Source organism: Danio rerio, chromosome 6 (assembly GCF_052040795.2).
Source record: "Danio rerio strain M-AB ecotype USA chromosome 6, GRCz13ab, whole genome shotgun sequence".
Taxonomy (NCBI): domain Eukaryota; kingdom Metazoa; phylum Chordata; class Actinopteri; order Cypriniformes; family Danionidae; genus Danio; species Danio rerio.
This window is the reverse complement of record NC_141026.1, coordinates 47,996,642-48,019,742: the sequence shown is the minus strand read 5'-3', so window position 1 is coordinate 48,019,742 and position 23,101 is coordinate 47,996,642. Positions and strand designations below refer to the sequence as shown.

General features: G+C 36.3%; 2 protein-coding genes across 13 annotated transcripts; one reads left to right on the top strand and one right to left on the bottom strand.

The window, feature by feature from the left end:
- The first annotated feature begins 1,751 nt into the window (after positions 1 to 1,751).
- Positions 1,752 to 21,650, top strand: LOC108190430 (uncharacterized). Of its 11 annotated transcripts, none has more exons than XM_087254835.1 (8): positions 1,752 to 1,868; positions 1,959 to 2,082; positions 2,234 to 2,296; positions 2,403 to 2,482; positions 2,554 to 2,705; positions 2,783 to 2,849; positions 2,935 to 3,056; positions 9,049 to 12,116. In XM_087254835.1, the coding sequence occupies exons 2-7, from the start codon at positions 2,009 to 2,011 to the stop codon at positions 3,015 to 3,017; spliced, it is 519 nt and encodes a 172-aa protein (XP_087110961.1). In that variant the 5' UTR covers positions 1,752 to 1,868; positions 1,959 to 2,008; the 3' UTR covers positions 3,018 to 3,056; positions 9,049 to 12,116.
- Positions 3,269 to 12,616, bottom strand: h6pd (hexose-6-phosphate dehydrogenase (glucose 1-dehydrogenase)). 2 transcript variants are annotated; one of them, XR_015494072.1, is made up of 6 exons: positions 12,570 to 12,616; positions 9,001 to 9,667; positions 8,690 to 8,807; positions 8,315 to 8,584; positions 4,212 to 7,056; positions 3,269 to 4,016 (listed from the first exon to the last, which is right to left on the bottom strand). XR_015494072.1 is itself a non-coding variant. In XM_087257918.1 (5 exons), exons 2-5 carry the CDS (start codon positions 9,646 to 9,648, stop codon positions 5,717 to 5,719), a joined length of 2,376 nt encoding a protein of 791 aa, XP_087114044.1. In that variant the 5' UTR covers positions 9,649 to 9,667; positions 12,570 to 12,616; the 3' UTR covers positions 3,269 to 5,716. The 2 variants fall into 2 exon arrangements, 1 of the variants encoding a protein (XP_087114044.1); XM_087257918.1 differs by having other exon boundaries at positions 3,269 to 7,056.
- Positions 21,651 to 23,101: the final 1,451 nt, after the last annotated feature.

The following is a 23,101-nucleotide window of genomic DNA, read 5'->3' as shown; positions in this document are numbered from 1 at the left end:
GTTATTTTTGTGAATTGGATTATAGGACCTTGATCTCTGCTCTGTCGACTTTTGATGTTGAAAATTCAACTCTAGAGTTTAGCAAAGTGACTTTTATTGACATTTTAGAAGTTTGAAATAATATAATGTATAAGAAATAATATAGAGAAATTAGTCTGTAAGATAACAGAAAATGTATACTGGCAGTTTATTACACGGTTCTCATACCTAACCAACCCAGATATATCGCTTTAAACTATTACAAATGTTAATAAAAGTCACTTTTAGAAAAAAAGAAAAAGAAAATAAAAGCTAATTTACAGATACTTTTTACAGTGTAGATTTTTATTTTGTGGTGAATGGTCCCTTTAAATTATAACATTAAGGTTATTTGGGAATAAAAAAATAAATAAAAAAATCTTATTTGAAAACTCCATTTCAAAACCTTCAGGTTGAAGAATGTAGATGATTCTGGAAATGCATGGTCCTGTAACCCTGCATGTGCTTTTGAAATGATCTATTCTTAAAGTTCAATTAACAATTCATTCATAATTTACTCAATGTAAGCTGTGAAGTTTCATGATTAAACAATTAAACGTTTAACATTTTTTGTGATTAACAGACCAAAATGCAAATCATTTTTTTAAAAAGATGAATTTCCACATCAATTCAAAAAGCCACTGTAATTTTTCTGTATGTTTTAAAAAAAATGTATATTTTTATTATTATTATTATTATTGTGTGTGTGTTTTTTTTTTACAATACAATCATATTAATAACTGACATTAGATGACATCAAGAACAATAGTAAAACAGGGAAACAATGAAAATTAAGTAACAAAAATAAATAATATATAAGTCGTGTCTTTGCTCAGATTTGAGTAAAGACACTGACTAATATTTTTAAAAAGTCCTTATAAAGTTTTAACAGTTTTTAAACTTTACTTTTTACTTTAAACATAGATGTAAAAGAAAAGTTTCATCAAGTTATGTTTATCACAGTTTGTCGTCACGTCTGCAACACTATTGATTGGATCGTTGGATGGTCCTGATGTGCTTTTGGTTGATCTCACGAGAGTGGCATATTGTCCTGCCTTCATCCTAGAAAATACATGAGAAAAAAGAAGTTATTGGAAAGGACAGGCAACTTATTTTGATTAAAGGTTGAGGACGTGAATAAAAACATGAATAATTGTTTTTTTTTTTTTTTTTTATAAATAATGCACTTTGTTGTACATTGTAAAACCCCAAAAGTAACTCAAACAGTTTCAGGAAACCAATTGCAACAAACCATTTTCGTTATTGTAAAACTAATCTTAATGAGTACTGTTTATCCATTTGGGTAAATGAAGCAGTTTGAGCTTAGTAAAACCCGATAAATGAAGAGAACTCAAGCCAACTGAGTGCTGTACATAAAACCCAATAAGTTAAGGCAACTCAAACCATTTGAGGAAACCGATTACAAACTATTTGAGTTAAAAAAAAACTATAGGAGTACTGTGCACTTACTTTAAGTTGAAGGAATGAGGTATTTAACTACCTTATTACATTCAACACTGAGTTCAAAACCCTTTAAAATGAGAATTAACCTTAAGTAAATTTTGAGTTAACTATTTCATTTGATAAAGTTGACTGTTGGGTTTTACAGTGTAAAACCATATTTAATTGTATACACTAAACATGCAGATCACTACCTTAAACCAATCAACACCTCCTCTGATAAATAAACAGAATAAATAATAAATAAAACGATTCTTGAATTTAAAATCTCCACAAGTATGGCTGGATCATCACTAGAGGGCGCCATCTGATATTATCCAACAAGAAGATCTTCTCCGCCGGAGCTTCTGCTGACTTTCATCTGAACTATCTTGCAAGTCCTGTAACTGGTAAGTCCTTCTCTGATATTCTTTAATTAACAAATTTGGCATCTGCAACCTATGTATATAAATGCCATAAACGGTTTTCTCTCATTTTAGAGCTACGTTTTGTTTAAGAAGAATCGTCTGAGGTGATATAAAAGTGCAAAATGCTGCACCATTTCTTAGTCCATGCAGCTTTTCAGACTAGCAGGTGGCTTCCAAAAGATCAACGCTTAAAATTGTAAATTATCTATCTATCTATCTATCTATCTATCTATCTATCTATCTATCTATCTATCTATCTATTGTCTTTGTCTATTGTGAATTTCATTTTGTGTGGCATAAGGAACGTAAATAATTATCAAACAGTCAAAATGGTTTTTCTCTGGCAGTCAGGTTGTTCTTTTCGTCTTCGTGGTGCTTTTCTTGACACCACAGTTTTATGTTTTGTCAAGGTAAGTGTCATATGTGAAGTATATATTTTTGACTAAACAACATAGCACAGTCATATGTCCTTAAATGTTTAATAACGCGTCTAATATTACACCAACGTTCCCACAGGCCAAAGTCGTCTCGCTATTGTGAAAAGCCACTGCTGAATAATCTCATAGTATTCATCGTGTTCTCGTTTATAGCAACAGGTAATATGATTTTTAAATATTTAAGTAGTTTATTTTGTATATTATGTTTCATTTAAAACACTTATTTTCAGCCCTTTTCCTGCACACTGAAGGTTTGTCTATAGCGATTACACTCACAGACCCAGTTCCCAAAACCATCCGGGCAGCGTTTCACACATTTGGTCTGTTTTCATTCATTGAGGGACTCTGTACAGTCATTTTAACCTTGACTGCACCTCAGTGTGTAAGTATGAATTGTGATAGTATCACGTTATGAGCCAAAATCACTCCACATATGTAATCTTATTTTATTTTTTTCAGGCAAACACCACCACAGAATTGTACATATTTTCGTTGGTAGCCTCTTGGGCCTGCATATTCTCAACAGGTAAGAGTATTAGTCCTTTTCAGTCTAAGTGTAGAAGAATATATAAAAGTAAGAAAAGCAGTGTTGTTCTTGTGTCTCCATGCAGCTTACTTTGTAGTCAGAGGAGGTCTCTGCCTAGTCCATAAACTATTTCCTCATTGGTTAAGAGATGCGTGCCTCTGGGACTGAAAAATGAGCTTCTACTACCTTCACTGACACTCAATACAGGTGCATTTATTATTAACATGCTTTCAGACAGTTGTGAGACTCTATTCATCGATATCTCTTTTCACCAATATTAGCATACAATGGAGGCGAGAAAATAGACAGACTGCATTTATTTAAAGAAAACTTAAGCATTGTGTTTAGAGTCTGATTATTTGGGATGTGTACTTTGCTCAAATGCATTGTAACAAAAGGAAAAGAAATAAAAACACTGATGCTTTCAAAAATATATTTTATTGCTATGTAGTAAAACCACTGCAAAATATGAAATGGTGTTTTTAATGCTGTGTAATACAGTTGTGTGTAATGGCATGTAATACAAGTGAATACCGTAACAACAGTTCCTGGAAACATATAATGGAAAAGCAATACACCATAGATATATACACTAGATATCACACATGGACCCTGAGTATGCATCAATAGCGCTGCCACATTTGTACAATGCTTCCACCACAGATGTCGTTCAAGCTCACTAAACAAGACTAAAGCTAATGTCAAGTTGCTTGACTTTAGCGCTGTGTACGGGTGTATTAGCGTGCAAACACAATAAAACAAAGCATAAATGCAGAACATTTCATAGGTAAGATTTTGTTTTTGTATGTTATGAACTATTGTGCCTAACAATTAATGTTATCGATGGTGATGTCACTTACTGCATTGATCATGAGGCAAAGTAGCATCAACTTGCTCAAAATTCTAGGCTTATGCTTTTGTTAAATTAAATAAGCAAATAAGATGCTGCGGTGCCAGAAAATGTTATTATTGTGGTCTAAGTGAATGAGTCTTTCATAACAGAGATTCATTCATAAACAAATCGCTCCCTTCCTTAAAATAAGAGGTGAAAGTGGAAAAGGGGGTGTGTTTCAGGACACAGATCAGATCAAATTTAACAGGGAGGGAGGATAATACATTTTCATGCACACAAACATACGCTCTTTGTCAGCAATGCCCGTATGGTCACTTATTCATCAATGAAGAGAAGTGATGTCAAATTATAATTTTCTTAATTTAAAAAAAAAATTGCATATATAGATCAATGGGAAAACTTCCCATTATAGATGCATGTATATTTGTCTGTATATCTTTAGCTCTGGGGGGCCAGTCCTCCACTGCACCTTGGTCCCAAATTTATTTAAAAGGAGTGGTACCCTGTACTAAAATGGCGGCTCTATTGACACATTCCTTCCAATAGACAACAACAAGGTGCTCCCTTGGCGACATCTAATGTAAATATCTATGGCAATACACTTCATTGAGAAGTGTCGGTTCATGTTTTAAACCTCTCTGCAAGGCACTTACTTTCTTGGAATACACACAGTAGGATTTGTACAATGTTACACATTATTTATAGGCACTTTACGAAAACCACGAATCAATTTAAACAGAATTTAGAGTGTGATTTTAAAACCCAGTGCATTTATTCGAAAGTTTTATTAATATTTTCACAAATAAGATGATCCGATTCATGTGGAATGTAATGTTCTGATTCACTACACAATGTTTGGCAAACCACTGGCTATGACACTGGTCTCAAACTGAATTCCTGAAGATCCGCAGATCTGCAGAGTTTAGCTCCAACCACCTCCAAATCACACCTGCTTAATAGTCTCTTGCAGTCTTTAACACCTTGATTAATTGGATCAGCTGTGTTTGATTAGGGTTGGAGCAAAACGGCGGCCCTTCAGGAATTAAGTTTGAGACCCATAGGCTTTGATAATACTACCCAGCTGTCCATAAAAGTCTTGCAGTGTCTCAAAAATCATGAAAAATGCTTCTTCAATTTAAACAGTATCTGTAGAAAGGCATTCATGTTAAGATATGAAACCAATGTAAGGCGTTGTGCCATCTGAATTGCTTGACACACAATAAACCATTGTTTATGGAGGAATGACAAACATTTTTGACAGTAATACACTCTGTCAACAGTGTAGGTATGGAATGGTTTCATCAAGTAAGGTTAACTGAAACTCAGTTCAGTCTAAAAAAATGTTGCATTTACATTTGTTTAGTCCTAAAAGCATAAGAAATGCCATCTTAGGCATGTTTTGTGATCTTGTTTTATGAGTATTAAACCTGAGTTCTGAAATTATATATGATTTCACCTTTAATTTAAATCCTTGAATAACAAGGAAGGAAAAGAAACCAAATATAATAAAAAAGAAGCTAATTTAACCTGGCAGTGTGTAAATTAACAGGAGTAAGTATAGTTACACTGGGGGGAAAAAAAGTCAAATTACAGAGCACTCCAATATATGTTCTCTTATCACCTTTTGGTCTCAAATGCGCAAAAGTGCTTTATGTGGAATGACATTTTTCATACATGTCCTAATAACTGCCATCTAAACTGAATTGTCTTGTGACGAATGTTAGCAAAAGTGAAAATTATCACACAAAATGACTAATTACACGAACCTAACAGAGTTCCTGAGATTTGAAATAGTAACCTTTTTGTATATTCTATCATTTAAATGCATTCATTCCTTAATCCATCAATCAAATTACAAAGTTCCTTTCACAGCATTAAAATAACTCTGACAAATCCCACCTCATTTGGTGCATAAATGGAACTTCAAATGATACTGCAATCATTCACTATACAGCATTTAATTTCAGCTAGACGCCCTGATGGGTGGCTTCACTGACCAATCTATGCTGGAATTTTATCCTAGTAATGCATCATAATCAATGTACCATATAAGACTACCATTATTTGGCTGTACTTTGGTAATGGGGTACCTTGATGATTCCCCCTTAATTCGACTAAGCTGAGTAACAAGTTCATGCTTGCTCTTCCCCATTACTAAAACACCGACCCTTCGAGCCTTATTAATGGCTGTGAATGTCAGACTCATCCTTTGATGAGGTTTAATGGGGCTCTCTGTCAGGGTTACCAACCGTTCTCCATCGCTTTCCAATTTGGTGTCCTGGAATAAAGAGGCAGTATGGCCATCCTGGCCTACACCTAGCAGAATGTAATGGAAGCTAGAGGCATTGACATGCTTTTGGATTTCCTTCTCATATAATGTAGCACCACCATCCTCTTCCACACATAACCGCTGCGTGAGATGCACTGGCATAGGATGGATGTTGAAGTAGGGTATGCGGATATGCTGAAGCAGGAGATCATGAATTGACCGGAAGTTAGAGCCTGACTCTGTATGTGGCACACATCTCTCATCTACTTGCCATATGTGAGTGTTTCGCCATGGAAAAGTGTAAAGGTTGAGGGCTAGTGCACGGAGCAGTGCAACCGGGCTGGAGCCACCAGACAATGCCAGATGAAACTGACCTTCTCTGCGAATGGCCTCCTCGGCAGCCAGCAGAAGATCAGAAGCCAAGCGTTCCACCAGTTCCTGCGCCCAGGCAGAAATCATTTCAGAACTACGGTACTTCCCTTGCATCACCTGGAAGTTCTCTTCAGCTCCACGGTTGATAACATTGACCACAGCTTCATGGCTGAAAGCAATCTGATGACCCCGTAGCTGAAAATTTAGCAGGTTCCCATTGCTCACACCACCAGGATAAATCCGTGGATAGACGTGAGACAGGCTTTCAAGGAGGGGTGTCCAAAACGCCCAGGAAGCAAGAAGTCCTTCGGCACTGATAAAGCTATCCTTGCGTCCAAAGAAGACGTGCGAGATCAGCTCGCCATAAGCCTCTCTGGGTGCAACTGGTGACTGGATGTAATAATCACTAAGTGGTAAACCCAGCAGGTTCACTTCTTTGTATTCAGTGACTTCCTTCCAGTCACCGCTGCTCACTATCTCAGGTTTGAGCAGGTTCTTGCTCACGAGAATGGAAGGGTATTGGAGGTTGCCGTGTCCCAGATAAAATATAATCTGTTTGGATTTGCACTGAACATTGTTGGGATCCTGGACGCAAAACACATCGCTTTTGAAAAGGACACGTGCATAACTGACCCGTTCATCGAGAGCCTTGCCTGAGGTCATAAATATGGGGATGCCCTCGTATTGTGCATTGTCAACATGAATAACCACACCTGAAAAGAGTCAAGAAAAGCATGATTTTACAGACGAACACTGCTTTAAATCTGTGACTGTTTACATGCACATGAACCATCACATTTAGGGTCAGAAAGATCAAACTCAATTCCTGGAGGGCCACAGCCCTGCAGTTAAGTTCTAACCCTGCTTCAACTCTCTAACCTGTAGGTTTTTAAAAAAGCCTAAAGGACTCAATTAGTTGGATCAGGTTTAATTAGGGCTGTACTAAACTGCAGAACTGCGGCCCTCCAGGAACTGAGTTTGACACTTGTGTTTTAGGTGATTTATGCCATACTCACACTAGGTACAGTTGCCTCGAACCGGGCCAAAGCACGCTTGTCCCCCCTCCCGTCTCCCCCGACGGCCCGCACTCACACCACAAATGGGCCTCGGCACGCTTCGTCATCGCTGCTGTGCTGTTCAGTGAGAAGCGCTCTCTCACCCAGCAGCACAGTGGAGATTTCTCCAGTTATATTGTTTCAGTCGTTTGATATGCAGTCAAATATTTTGCCAAACAGTCCGTAGGGATGCGGTGACACGCAGTCAGATATTTCGCCAAACAGATCCACCACTTTTGGCGCTCATAAACAATCATAAAGCTCTCGTGCTGCAGGAATGAGGAGTTCTGCTGAAGGTGTGCAGCTGTCGTGCTGTGAGAAGTTCTCGTCTTTAATAAACTACGGCAGTTTGCGTTCACTGATCAGTAAGAATGATTAATAAATCCATATGAAACAGCCCCTTAAAACTCTCTCTCGCTTTCAATTTCGGGCTTTGGCGCGTTTTGCACTCACACACAAGCGTACCGTGCCAAAGCCCAAGTGAACCGCGCTCAGGCACACCTCTTCCAACCGGGCCAGAGCCGGCCAAGTGAACCGTGCTTGAGCCCGATTCAGCACACTCACACTTCTCAAACGATCCGGGAAACGGGCCTGGGCACAGTACGGATGGCATAGTGTGAGTAGGCCCTAAGAGACTAATGTGGCCAAGAAAAGTGCCACGCTGCTATCCCTCAATACATAATATCAGCTATAGTAAATGCACAACGTGACCTGACGTAGTGCATTTGTATGATTTTGGCTTCCTTTCTGGACTTTGAACATCTTTATTCCATTACTGTTTATGGAGGATGAGAGAGCTCACAAATTTCATCTATAAAATCTCAATTTGGGTTCTGAAGATAAATTACTCAGGGGATTGGATCTCATGTGCATTTTATCATACCAAATAAGGCAACTAAAAAGTCCTTCCACTCACCAGCAAATGTTGGGGTTAAGCTGAAGTAGTCCTTCGTTTTGTTGAGCTCTGCCTGAACCTCTCCGTTGTAAGCTTGGTACTGACCTACAACTGCATTACTGTTGTCTATGTGCTGAAGGGAGGCCAAGAAATGAAGCTTGTTTAACAATATCTCTTTGCTGTTGGAAAGATTTGCAGGAAGGTTCATTAACATAAGGGTCATGACCTCCGTGAGGTGGTTTTGAAGCACATCTCTAATGACACCATATTGGTCATAAAACTGAATCCGCCCTGTAAATAAATAACAGATCTACAATCAATGCTTAGATTAGATAAATGGAAAGGAGCTTTTGATTATGTGAATTTGTAACTAAGAACAATCTAAAAATCCAGTACCTTTGGCATCCAGGGTTTCCTTCAACACAATTTCGATTCTTTCAATATGGTGCTTGTTCCAGATAGGATCCAGAAGCTTCTTGTTTTCCTTTCTAAATGGTAAGATTTTAGAGACAACCTTTGGTGCAGAAAAAAAGCATTGTTATGTTTAGCATTGTTTTTTAAAGCTCACGTAAATCCAGTTAGTCAGGTGAAAGTGCACAACAATTCAAAAGATGGAGATCAGTTCATTAAAAAAATGGTATTTTGAAGAATGTTGTTCCTCTGGACTCTTTATTCCTTAGGGAGATGTTTCAACAGCTTCACTGTACCTGCTTTCCTAGATAATGGTCAATCCTGTACATCTCCTCTTCTTTCAGCTGGCCTGACAGTTTTTTGTCAAGCAACTGGGCACTAGCAAAGTCATGACCAAATGGTTTCTCCAGTACCACCCTCAGCCATGCATCAGATGGGGGGCGGCAGGTGTTGTTGATCCTCTCTGCAATTTCTGCATATGCAAACGCGGGAACAGACAAGTAGAAGAGCCTCCCTGCTTCTGTCATACTCTCCTGTCCTACCTGCTGTTTGATCTGCTGGCAGAGCTTTTCATAGTCCTCAGCCGTCTTCAGCTGGTGATAGCGGGACAGATGAAGGAACTGCTCTTTGACCAAAGCACAGCGCTCTGCAGTGAGCTCTGGAGGGCAAGCCAGCTCCTTCAAGATGCCAAACAGCACTGGTGTCCCCTTCTCGGCTGGCGAAAGACCTCCACCGTAAAATGAGAAGCTGTGTCCTTTGCCCACCTGGTCAGCATAGAGCTGGAAAAAGCCTTGCCATAGGTACTTCCTTGCCAAGTCACCCGTTCCACCCACAACAACCACAGTCACGTGCCCAAGACTCTGCTTAGCCTCATGATTATCTGCGCTTCCTCTCTGCCAGCATATGATGGCCATTAGCAGTAGCTCCCATCTTATCCTGAGCATTGTAAGATCAAGCTCCCACCTTTAAAATGCAGAATTTTGGATAGATTAATTCAAATTCCAAAAAATGGAAAAGTCTGCATGTAGGTACAAAAAAACAATAATATCAAACCATGAAACTGCTTTTGGTTAATCATGAAAAGCACTTATGAAAGAAGACACTCAACGTTTTTGTCACTTAGAATTAACAGTTGAGCTTTATCATTTTTTTATTCCATTCAGTCGATCTACAGGTATGGTGAGAGCAAATTAAAATTTTCCATTGGTCTTAGTACATTATGTAATTACAGAAGTGTTAACCTTTACATAGGAAAATGATCAAAATTGCTAATCTAATCCAATTCAAGGATTTATGCTATGGTAAATTCTTCCGCCAGACCCAGAGATCAGCTAAATAGATAGGTATAAAATACAATAACAACAAACCATGAAACTGCTTTTGGTAAATCATGAATGGCACCTCAACATTTTTTTATTTTTAGAAATAACATCATTTTACAAGTCACATAGAATTAATAGTTGCGTTTTACCATTTTTAATTCCATTCAGCCGATCTCCAGGTCTGGCAAGAGCAACTTTTAATTTTCCATTGTAACTGCAAAAATGTCAACCTTTAAATAGTAAAATGATCAAAACTGATAATCTGTCTGACCGTCTAATCTAATTCAATGATTTATGCTAAGCTAAGTTCTCCTGCCAGACACGGAGATCAGCTAAAAATGCTAAAACTCAACTGCTTAACTCACGTTGACTTGTAAAATCCCCCCAAAAAGGTGGAGTGTTCCTTTAAGGCCCAATTACAAAGCAACATTCTTGTTTTATTATTTGCTTAGGGGTAAAAACTATTTGAAATACCAGAGCAACCACATACTGTCAGCAAACATCCCAACACCACCCACAGTGCTCAGAGCAATATTTAGATGAACGTAAAAATAAGCTTTGTGTTTACTCCCAACCAAATAAACAACAACTAAAATTACAGAGCTGAAAAAACAGCAGTTAAGAAAGCATCTGATAATAGCGAAGTGGATGTTTGCACAAGCCCTGTAATTTAGCACTACATTTAATTCATTTCTCTATTGAGCATGTTATACAGTAGATAGATGATGTCATAAGTTTGTTCTTTGTTTTCACCTGAAGTATATCAGGGCCTTTAATGGTGCGAGAAGGCTTTGACTTGACTAATGCATTTAGAAGCTGGATTATGTCAAGTTTGCTACATTTGCCTGTTGAATAATGAGAGAAATTCCCATTTATAATTTAAAATGAAGTGAACACCTTATGCAAACAATTGGCTGATGATTATAAATTAGCCTCAATGATCACATAAAACATTTGGAGGTGCCAGCACTGCAACTAATATAAATTTAATCCCTAAATAGGCTTGACTGAAATATTCAGAAATGAAGTTAATTGAAGTGGGGACAAAATATTTCTTTATAATTCAATAATTAACCATTTTTTAGACCAAATATTGTACAGCTATTGACAATGAAGGCTGAATATAACTTAATGGTTGAGTCTGGCCGAATGTATTAAGCATTGCACTCCATTATCACTTGATGATGTGTCAGCACACATGAATCGTTAGGATCTGTGATATAGTCATGCCTGCAAGTCATAGTTCCTCTTAATGCACCATAGTCAGTGCACACTTATTTTTATGTACTGATCTTGCATATATTAAAGTCATTCATCCCTAAAACTTGTTAATAAATGTTAATGGAAGTTCTTTTGTAATAGATTTATTGTAAGCTGTTTACAATATGAGGGCCAATGGTAAATGATTAGCTTAGGGGGAGGGCGAGGGTTCTACTGATTGGAAATAATGAATGAGAAACACTATAATGCAAATGTAATCTCTCAGTGGTTATTCACTCCTAAAATCAAGGTTAAACCAACAGCCCCTAAAACAAACAGATTACATTTACGGAAAAAGACCTGACTGAAATGAAAGGTCACACTAACAGAAACCGATGTATAAGCTGACTATAATTAATGTTAAAGTTGAGAACAATATTGCTGAAGTCATTTTTGTTAAATCTAACAAAAAACAATTGGTCAAAGTGAGTTTTTGTGATAACACATGATGAGCTTATGTAAAGGAAAAAGTTGACTGAGACACGCAACATTAATGCTCAGACAGAGCAAGCACTGTTTGCACATTTGGGTGTTGCAAATTGTCAAACAGACTGGCACTATATAAACTTAAAATAAATAAGAAACTCATCGAAGCTATCTAGACTATTAAATGAGCGTAACAGGATGCAGAAGAGTTAAATAAACAGCTGGTACACTGATGTTATCCAGCACATTTAGGTCATAATTATTTGAATACTTTCAGAAATCTACATTGTTGTGTCATAATGTGCTTTGGGTAATTCATGCACCTACATTATTACATTTTAGTAATTATTAAAAAAACTATTATTAATGCGCTAAATAAAATTAATTATCCTTGTTTGTTTTTCAAAAAAAAACAAAAAAAATATTAGAGCATAAAGTTACTGAAAAACTGGCTATTGTTTAAGAGGTATTACTAAAAACTGTATGAATATGCCACTAGTAAACATTAATATCCAGAAGAATAAATGATGTGGACATCAGAACCATTTAAACAGTTGAAAGGTTAAATGTAATATAAATAACACTGAATTATTGGATTGGTATATGGTAAAAAGTATGCTTAATATAATTTTAATATGTGACACTAAACGATAGTGTTCTTCAAAAGGTGAACGTGATTATACTGTCGTCCTACACTACATAAACAGGTCCTGAAAGCACCTGTTCTAGCTAACTGCCACAGGCTTTAAGACGGATAAACGAAAGATAAGATCTTATATTTCAATACATATATAATATCTGTAACTACAGTGACATAAACATACGGTGAGAAATGTTTTTGACAGGGAGAGACGTACCTGATTCACCTCTTGACAGTATGGTGACAGCTCGGGCAGCGTGGACTGGCGGATAGAGACGTACTACAAACAAACGTTTCCAGTAGATGGTCACGTGATCGCGCAGCTGCTTGATCTTGTGGTTGGTGAATGTAACTTTTGCAGTTTTCAAAACACTATGAATAATTATATGTAGACTTGTAAATATTAAAGCGCTTTATGAGCTAATGATAAGACGTGTTTATGAATGTTGATTTCGAAACGGGTCTAAACTGAAAAGGCGAAGTGAATTAAAGCGAGCGATGGCTGTGAAACAAACAAATAAATCAACAGTGTTCTTTGATACTAGATTAAAGTCCGTGTTGAGGAGTCAGGTAGGTTAAGTTTGCACTTTAGAAAGGCTTTCGTGTTGATACTGGGCACGTTTTATCACCTTGTTATTTTATCTACGATTAATTACTCAAAAATTAGCAACTGCAAATGTAAATTCACTGGTGTTTGTTAGACGCAGGTCGGCGTGTTCCCCAAAGGAGGGCGATATTTACCAGTATGCTGAATTAATGGAGTAAAGGAATAGTTCACCCCAAATATACAATCAGACAAAACAATCAGTTTTATATACACAATGAGACGACCAAAAGATGTGTACATGACTTTTTGTTATTGTCAGTTGAACAAAAAGAAGATTTTAAGCTGATTCATGAAATGCAAGTAAAATGACTACCTGTCTTTTGTGAGTTAAAATAATAGGCCATACAGGCAAAGCAAAATTAATACCATTGGCTGAGGCTGTGGATTTAAAGCAGCAGTGTTCACATAATTTTAAGATTGAGGTTATTTACAACAGTACAAAGGTCATTAGTGTATTGTCATACAGGTATTATTGTTTTTCCTTCGAAGTCTGAACATGCCAGTAGCCATTGACTTGAATTTAAGGACTGTAGTTTCAGCAAAAAAAAAAAAAAAAAAAAAACTGTTTTGACGCTATACAGAAAATGTACATTTTTGAAGTGAGGCCACACAAATTATAACCCAAATTCTAATTTTAATACAATGTTTTAGATTGCAAATAGAATTCTTCAGATCAATAAAAAGATCAGATTATGTCAAAAGTTTTTCAAATGACATGCAGATTAAATAGGATGCTGCTAACACTTGATTTCACAATATTGAGCAACAAATTTTGATCAGTGTGATCTTTAAGAAAATATTCTTATCTATGTGTACATGTGTGGTTATTCATCTATTGCACATTCTCTTAGAGAAAGCATCACATAAACATAAGCAAACAAAAAGCATTCGCCTTAAGAAAAAAAAAGTGCACTCATCGTGATTCAGCCGATTGTGACACTTTCTAACCCTGTTTTAAATGCTTCTGGTAAGCTCTGTATTTTACCTTAATAACACTACAAAAAAGAACCAGTGAACTGTCTATTATATGAATACACACAATTTATACACTGTTTGCAAAAACTTTTTTGTGTGTTAGAACTAGTTTTTGTGGATTCCTGTCAAAGGAGAAGGATGGTTTTTGGAGGCAGATGGTGTAGATGACATTTACTACCGGGGGCTAATGAGGCTCTGTTAACCAGTCAAACCTTGACCCCTTGATCCCTACCAGCCCGACATAGCACATGCTAAATGCTGTGAGTTTGGGGATGGGGATTCAACCAATGGCAGATGGGGGAGTTTTAGGAAAACAGTCTATTGTTGGGAATGAATACTTGCTTAGTAAGTACTGCGTAGTGTGCTCAATGCTTGCTTTTTTTTTCTTCCTTTAAAAATGTAATAAGGCATTATATAAAGTGATTTGGTATAATAGTTCTATAATTGTGGTATTATTCTGTAGTATTTCTATTAACTGTAAAATAAAATGATAATTTACTATATAATATATATAGGTAAATGTTGTAAAAATGTAATGCTTGAACGTTTAAAGTGTAACGTTTTAAGTGCTAAGTTCTAAAAGCTTTAAATATGTATCCTGTAGTAAATTTAATGTCAATTTTCTCACAATTTGTTAAACATAAGTTATCCTGAATAATGCAACTTAATGAATTTTATTAAGTAAAATATAATAATAATCATAATAGTGGTATGCTGAATTTAGTCACATTTAAGTAAATGTATATTTGAATGGAATATTAGGTTGTAAATGACCATGTTAAAACAGTGAGTCAGACAAAAAAAGACGCAGTAAATGTTGCTTCCTGTTTGTTTTTGTGTCATACAGGAAGGTCAAGCCATTTGCTGTGCATTGTGGGATATAGTAGACATGCATAGTATGCATACTATATATAGAAGAAAGAGTGGTATCATGCTATTGCAAACATTAGAGATGCTTTATAGAGACTCAAAAATGGTATAAAATTAGATTATGCACACAGCAATAAAAGCAAAAGCGGTGCTTTAATGTTAGCTGTCACTTGTGGGATCTCTTTCATCATATGATGTCATCTCCTACGGCTATTTTATCATATGAATGTTTGTTTAATTGTGGTTTGCTCAGCAGTGTCTGAATCCAAAACACTGCGTGCAGCTACATGATTAATGTTTCTATAAGTGTAGCTCAGAGAGTTGAAAAGTAAATTAATCATAACAAGTGAATCACAACTATTTTCATTGTTTTTTAGACCACAGCAGAAGCTGTTGCTAACTTAAACCTAAAAGAGCAGAAATAAAAACAACATTTAAAATATATTTAGTTTTTTATTTATCTATATATATCATTTATTTCTTCAAATACACATATATCTCCTTTCTCACACATGTTTTTGCAATGTATTTATGCATTTTATATAATAATAGAATGCATTTATTTTATTTGTTTTATTGTTACTCCATAATGAACAGTGCGTTGGTTTTATCAGTGTTGCCAGATGCGTGACAGATTTTCTACCCAGATGCGCTCATTTCCTCCAGCTGGGACCACACCAGCAGCGTCGGCCTCCCAGCTAGCTCTCCATTGAGGTCAAAGTGAGATGTAAACTGTAAACTAGGTGACAGAAGTTCCTGTTTGTGTGACAAGTGTTTCTGGTGGAGCCAGTTTGTGAGTGTGTGTGTGTGTGAGCATGTGTGTCATGCAGACAGAAATCAGGGAGCTCAGCTGTCACTGCTTTAACGCGAGACACCACAGACAAAACACTGCTTTTTCATGCACCTGTCAATTTTGAGATTTGGGGCTTTTTGGCATTTCATAAAGTGCTTTTTTTGTCCTTTGTCCCTTTGACATAAGATTATTTTGTTTACCCAGGGTGTCAGTGGGGTCTTAAAATGACCTAAATTTCACAAATTTAATTTTGTGCCTTAAAAAGTCTTAAATTCACTGAAATGTTGACTTGTAGGTCTTAAATAATTATAAACAGTTCTTAATTTTCCTATGTCTGTGTAAAGCTACCCAATCAAACCTATACACATCCAATTACCATATTGGTAAATAGAGTTATAAATAGAGTTTTGATAAATGATTGAGATGGATTGTTGGTTTAATTATCGTCCTTACAATAGTATTTGTTAAATTTTTTTTCTGTGTATTTATAGACCATATGGTGAGAACACTGACCTGGACAGTTTGTTTTTTTATGTTTATGCATACAACTAGGGTTTGCTTGCTTTGACAATGTATTTAAAATGTGTGGTTAAGAAATAACTAATTATAATATTAAAACAAAAAAAGTTGGCGGCATGGTGGCTCAGTGGTTATGGTCCCGGTGGTCAGTTGGCATTTCTGTGTGGAGTTGGCATGTTCTCCCCGTGTTTGCGTGGCTTTCCTCCGGGTGCTCCGGTTTCCCCCAGTGCAAAGACGTGGTATAGGTGAATTAAATAAACTAAATTGGCCATAGTGTATGAGTGTGTGTGTGTGTGTAAGAGAGTGTATGGGTGTTTTCCTGTTCTGGGTTGCAGCTGGAAGGGCATCCACTGTGTAGAACATATGCTGAATAAGGTTTATTCCGCTGTGGCGACCCCTGATGAATTCAGGGACTAAGCCGAAGGAAAAATAATGAATTAATAGTAAATGGTTTTGTGTAAGTCTGAAATTTTACGTTTTCTGTGAACTTTTTCCTTAAAAATGTCTTTAAAATGTCTTTTAAAGCAAATTAGTTTGCTTGTTGTAAGGAAATACTAAATTTTATTTCTGAAAACAGGACCATATTTTTTGCTTGTCTTGAAAATGCTTCTTGTTCTAGATAATCTGACTAGAAACCGATATTCTGGATTGCCTTTTCCCTATTAAGTGCACTATGTGCCATTCACCATATAGAAAACTAACTTTGCATAACAGACTTTATCTTGAATCTGCTGGTTTATTGTATTTAAGCTAGTGTACATAAAATGGCACAAAGTTTTTCCTCTGTGCTTGCCATAGAGGTGAGTGTAAATGTGCATAGCATTTCCAGCCTGATCTTACGAGAAAACGTAACTATTTTACGTTTTGTCAGTTTAGCGGCTAATTCATAAGGGTTCAGTTGTTCAAAAATTTACAATTTTAAAAAGGAGGCGTGGCACCCAACCCAACCCCACCCCTTAACCCAACCGTCATTGGGTGATAAGCAAAAAGTACTAAATTGTATGAATTTGAATACGAATTTGCCACTAAAAAAGAAAAGTTACGAATTGCCATTAGAGCAACCAGCAATTAGGATCACTCCCTGCACTGTTATAATTCAAAAACGTGGAGTTCAGAGAAACTGTGTTGCTACTTTTCTTATGTTTGCACATGTTTTGGCTAGTTACAGAATAAATAAATGATCATGGACGTGCAGCAGACAAATCTGCAGCTATACTGCATGATGCTATCATGTCAATATGGACCAAAATCTCTGAGGAATATTTCCAGTACCTTGTTTTATCTCTGCCACAAAGGATTAAGGCAGTTTTGAAGGCAAAAGGGGGTCCAACCCGGTACTAGTATGATGTACCTAATAAAGTGGCCAGTAAGTGTTCATGATTCAGATTAAATTTTATTTTATTTGACAGTATAGTCAACATGTGTGCCAATAGACATGCCAACATATATGGCTAAAGAATAATAAGTGCACAATAAACAAAACAAAGGTGATATTTAGGTCATAATAATAATAAAATTGCATCACTACTGACACCACCAAAAATACATTTTGATTTTAATGAATTTTTTGGACTTTGTGTGTGGCTGTGTGTGTGTGTGTGTCTGTGTCCATTTGTGTGTCCATGTGTGTGTGTGCACGTGTTAAAGGAACCTGTAGGTAAGAATGGCTCTGGCACCGGGGGGCTCATTGTGCGTCAGATCTCCCACACTTCTTACTACCGTCCATCTTCTTCCCATCACCCCTTCTCTCTGCCACTTGCCTTCCTTCCTTTGGATTCAAGTGCTTTGTTCCTCCTCAAGTCTTTTGTTCTTCCTCCGGCACAACATTCCTGTCAAGCTGAGCACACAAACACATGCATATGAATGTGTGCCATCCTCTTTATTGGCCCTCTTCACTGACACACATTACATTTATCAGCCCTCTGACTAATTTAAAGCCCTGCCTGCTACTTAAGAGCTCAATACTACTAGATTAAGGAGGTGAATGAACGCTGTTAGTTTGCTGGTAGATCAAAGAAACACCATGGATTAAGTAGAAAAGTTTCCGGACGAGAGGGTGATTGTGTGATAATTGTGTGGTTGGCTACATAAACATCTTCTGCATGTATTTTTATTGTTGCAATTAATAGTTTGGGTGGTTAATTTCCATGTATGGTTCATTTAGACAACTAGGGAGCCTCCAAAATAATAAGCGCATAAACAATAACAACTGTAATAAAATTTTTCGCCCATCAATTATAATGTGCCCTCTTCAAAGTGTACTTTACTGTCACTTTTAACACTTTATAAGTCATAAAAGTTCAAAAGACTTGTAATAAACGCCAATAACATTCCAGTGTTTTCCATTGAGTATTTCTGTTGGTTTCCATCAGCCTGTGCTAATGCACAATTTAATGTATCGCAGGAGAAAGGAGTGATGGGGTAAAAATCTGTTTATTCACACAAACACAAAAAATGTTTTGACAATCTTCCAAAATATAACATACATTTACAATAATAGGTGACAACTTTAAAACCTTGCCAACAACATAAAACACTATTAACTAAGAAAAGACGTTTTGTTTCTCAATAAATAAAATCAAATATTGCTGTTGTAAAGGCAGTGGCGCAGTAAGTAGTGCTGTTGCCTCACAGCAAGAAGGTCACTGGGTCGCTGGTTCGAACCTCGGTTCAGTTGGCTTTTCTGTGTGGAGTTTGTATGTTCTCCCTGCCTTCTCGTGAGTTTCCTCCGGGTGCTCCGGTTTCACCCACAGTCCAAAGACATGCGGTACAGGTGAATTGGGTAGGCTAAATCGTCCGTAGTGTATGAGTGTGTGTGTGGATGTTTCCCAGAGATGGGTTGCGGCTCGAAGGGCATCCTCTGTCTAAAAACTTGCTGGATAAGTTGGCGGTTCATTCTGCTGTGGTGACCCTGGATTAATAAAGGAACTAAACCCACAAGAAAATGAATGAATGAATGTATTTTCCCCCTATATTGTAAAATAGGTTTCTGAAATAAAACTGCACCACTTTGTCAAAATATATGTTTGTCTCCATTAGGACAGCCATAATGAAAAAAAAAAAAAAATCTAAAAAAAAAAAAAAAAAAACACATTTGTCATACTAACAGAAATAGTCAACTCTTGGCCTGCGGCTCTCATAAACAGGAAAACAAGATTTAAAAAATATATATATTTGTTCCTCAGGTCAAACCTGATAAGAAGTGCAAAAATATGACATTTTGATGAAATGAAACACTATCAACTCAGAATATGCCTTTCTGCTTAAATACCACTGCAAAAAAAATATTTAATGGGTTTCAATGGGGACATTTTTGGAAAATAGGAAAATTTACCTTTACCTTTTAAATTTTTAAATTTACCTTTTTTTTTCATAAATATATATATATATATATATATATATATATATATATATATATATATATATATATATATTTTTTTTTATATACATTTCTAAACATAATAAGTTTTTATATCTAATTTTTAATAACTGATTTATTTTATCTTTGCCATGATAACAGTAAATATTATATGACTAGATATTTTATAAAACACTTCTATACAGCTTAGAGTGGCATTTAAAGGCTTAACTAGGTTAATTAGGTTAATTAAGCAGGTTAGGGTAATTTTTCAACTTATTGTATAATTATGGTTTGTTCTGTAGACTTTAAAAAAAAAACAATATAATTTAAGGGGGCTAATAATTGTGACCTTAATGTTGTTTAAAAATTTTAAAACTGCTTTTATTTTAGCTGAAATAAAACAAATAAGAAAAAAAAACTTTCTCTAAAAGAAAAAAAATATTTGCAGACATGCTGCGGAAAATGTCCTTGCTCTGTCAAACATCATTTAGGTAATATTTAAAAAAGAAAAAAATTAAAAGGGGGGCTAATAATTCTGACTTCAACTGTCTGTGTGTGTTTCCAGTAGAACAGCCATAATGGAAATAAAAAAAGACAAAAAAAAAAAAAAAAACTAAATCAGTATGCAAAAGGGTGACTTTTTGCTCTAAAATAAATCTTGACATACTAACAGAAGTAGTTTAGTTCACATTTGGCCTGCAGCTCTCAAAAACAGAAAACAAGATTTTTTTTAAAAAAAATTTAATTTGCTTCACAGGTCAAACCTGGACAACAAATTTGCAAAAATAAGACATATTATACATTACAGAAATTACATTACATACAGAAAATGTTTGAAGCTTTGCCAACAAAATAAAACACTATCCACACAGAATATGCCTTCTGCTAAAATACCACTGCAATGAAATATTGCTGTATTAATGGGTGTCAACAGGAACATTTTGCCCTGATTTATCCCCCCTTTATTATAAAATAGATTATATATATATATATATATATATATATATTTGTTTCTATTAGGATTACCATAACAAAAATGAAAAGACAAAATTCTAAGTTAGGATGGGTGACTTTTCGCACTAAAATAAACATTTGACATACTAACAGAAATAGTCAACTTTTGGCCTGCAGCTCTCAAAAAACAGGAAAACAAGATTTAAAATATTTTTTATTTGCTCCACAGGTCAAACATCGGGAAAAATGTGACGTATTTTACATTTACAAAGATTCCATTAACACAGAATATGCCTTTCTGCTAAAATACCACTGCAATGAAGCATATTTTTTTGTCTCTAAATAGATTCTAGAAAATAAAATGCACCTTTTTGCCAAAATATATATTTATCATCTTTAAAACAGCCATAATGAAAATGCAAAAGTTAAAAGTCTCTATAAAGATGAAGGGTTAAGTGACTCTTGATGACCACTTCATATCTAAAATCCATTTAAGGCCCACAAACAGAAATAATTTTGTTAACTCCGCATTAACAATGTGTTAACATCTCGCCATATGCTGCAGGCACACATCTCTACTCTCTCCACCCCGGTAAAGGGATCACCATCAGTGTCGGATCGGGAGCGTTAACAAAGCCTTTGAGGACCCGACAGACTCGACGCGTCCCACAATGGATGGCCGCCTCTGTATTTGCGTTTTCTGGCGTGAGCTGGTGACGAGGGTGGATGAGCTGAATGACCCTGCAGCAGATCCGTGACCCCCGGAGGAACGGGACAGCCTCCTGGCATCAAGTGCTTTGTCTCGACGGCTGCATGCATGAGGGTGGAGAGGCCAATCATTCAGGCCTCCTGCGACACACATGGCTCCTGAATGAAAAGGGACCTCCGCTTTGTTGAGAGCATCTCAATGGCTCCGCTTTCTCATTTGTTGAAGACAAATGTCTCTCTGGGCGTAAGTGTCTTGTGCTTAAACACCCAGTCATTAATCATCCAGTTTGTGTGGCCGAGAACTTGTTCTAAAAAATTAAGAAGCGTACTTTATTCATTGAAGCTGCATGGCACGATGGACAAAAAGACGCTTGTTAAAAGTCGCACGCATATAAAAATACTCACAAAAGAATATTGTTTATAAGCCGGTCACATTCAGCTTTGGTGGTTGCCATTTTTAATTGGTCTTTGCACTTGTTGATACACTAAAAAAATGCTGGGTTCCACACTATTCATTCATGCTGCCCCGTTCATTTATTCATTTTCTTTTCAGCTTAGTCCTTTTATTAATCAGGGGTCGTCATAGTGGAATGAACCACCAACTCGTCCAGCATTTGTTTTACGCAGCGGATGGCCTTCCAGCTGCAGCCCATCACTGGGGAACACCCATACACACTCATTCACACATACACTACAGCCAATTTAGCTTGCCCAATTCACCTGTACTGCATGTCTTTGGACTTGAGGAAACCAGAGCATGCGAACACGAGGAGAACATGCAAACTCCACACAGAAATGCCAACTGACCTAGCCAAGGCTCGAACCAGCGACCTTCTTGCTGTGAGGCAATCGTGCTACCCACTGCACCGTGACGGTGCCCCATTAAGTTAACGGAACTAATTTAAGTAAATTGAACATAAAACAAGTAAGTTTCCTCAGAAACTTCATCAGAATTGTGTTGTAGTTTAAGTAGAGTAGCTTAAACAAGCAACAAGTCTACACTCTGAAAAATGCTGGGTTCCACAGAATTCCTTCCAACACAAATTGATTAAGTTAAATCAATCATTTTACAAAGTTAAGTGGGTTGAACATAAAGCAGTTAAGCTGTCAAAACTTAAGTGTTGTATTGTTTTAACTCATTTTAAATAAGTAGTTTAAATAAGCAGAAAACAATGACGTGGCTTTTTGAGTATCTGTGATCAAAAGTGGACGAGACCTCATTGTTGCAGCATAGGCTCATTCTGAAAACATAGCTCTAAATACATTTCTGGAGATCACAATTATGTACACTGTAAAAAAATGCAGGGTTCAGTTCATTTCATTCAGTTCATTCAGTTCACAGTTCAAATCAATTAATAACCTAACATATTTGACAAACTTATGTAGATTGAACATAAAAAATAAAGTTGTCGCAATGAAATCTCAAGAATTGTGTTGTTTCAGCTCATTTTAATTAAGTAGTTTGAACAAGTAAAACAATTATTTTTAATGTGTAGCCAGAAGTTTGCATTTTGTCTTTAAAGTGAAATGACATGACAGTATGACAACATTCCTTTTCCTGCTTACCAGCTGACCGCTTACCTCCATATGGACTGCTTTCCTGCTGTTACCAGTTTGTCCAGTAGCTTACTGCGTATACTAAAAAATATATTTAAAAAGATGATTCCTTGGATTTACTTTAGTGGTTGTAAACAATTTATTTGGGCTGAATTTAAACAAACAAATTAAGTTGAATAATACTAAATTTCATTTCTTAGTTTAAATTCAACACATATGAGTTGTTTGAAACTATTTTGCAGACATATTTTTTTTCAGTGCACGTTGGCGGACTTGAGTTACAGAGAGGAGTTGACCACGACGATGGGGTTTGAGTCCGGTGAATAACAGTTCCTGAAAGCGGATAAGACAAAAACAGAACCCAAATAATAAAACAAACTAGTAAATAACAGATTGAGAATGTGG

Coding starts and splice junctions, on each gene's coding strand:
- LOC108190430 (XM_087254835.1), top strand. CDS start 2,009: ATGCTGCACCATTTCTTAGTCCATGCAGCTTTTCAGACTAGCAGGTGG. Junction 2,083..2,233: donor AAAGATCAACGCTTAAAATT/GTAAATTATCTA, acceptor TTTCTCTGGCAG/TCAGGTTGTTCTTTTCGTCT. Junction 2,483..2,553: donor GTTCTCGTTTATAGCAACAG/GTAATATGATTT, acceptor ACTTATTTTCAG/CCCTTTTCCTGCACACTGAA.
- h6pd (XM_087257918.1), bottom strand. CDS start 9,648: ATGCTCAGGATAAGATGGGAGCTACTGCTAATGGCCATCATATGCTGG. Junction 8,808..9,000: donor ACCATTATCTAGGAAAGCAG/GTACAGTGAAGC, acceptor TCTGCACCAAAG/GTTGTCTCTAAAATCTTACC. Junction 8,585..8,689: donor GGAAACCCTGGATGCCAAAG/GTACTGGATTTT, acceptor ATTTATTTACAG/GGCGGATTCAGTTTTATGAC.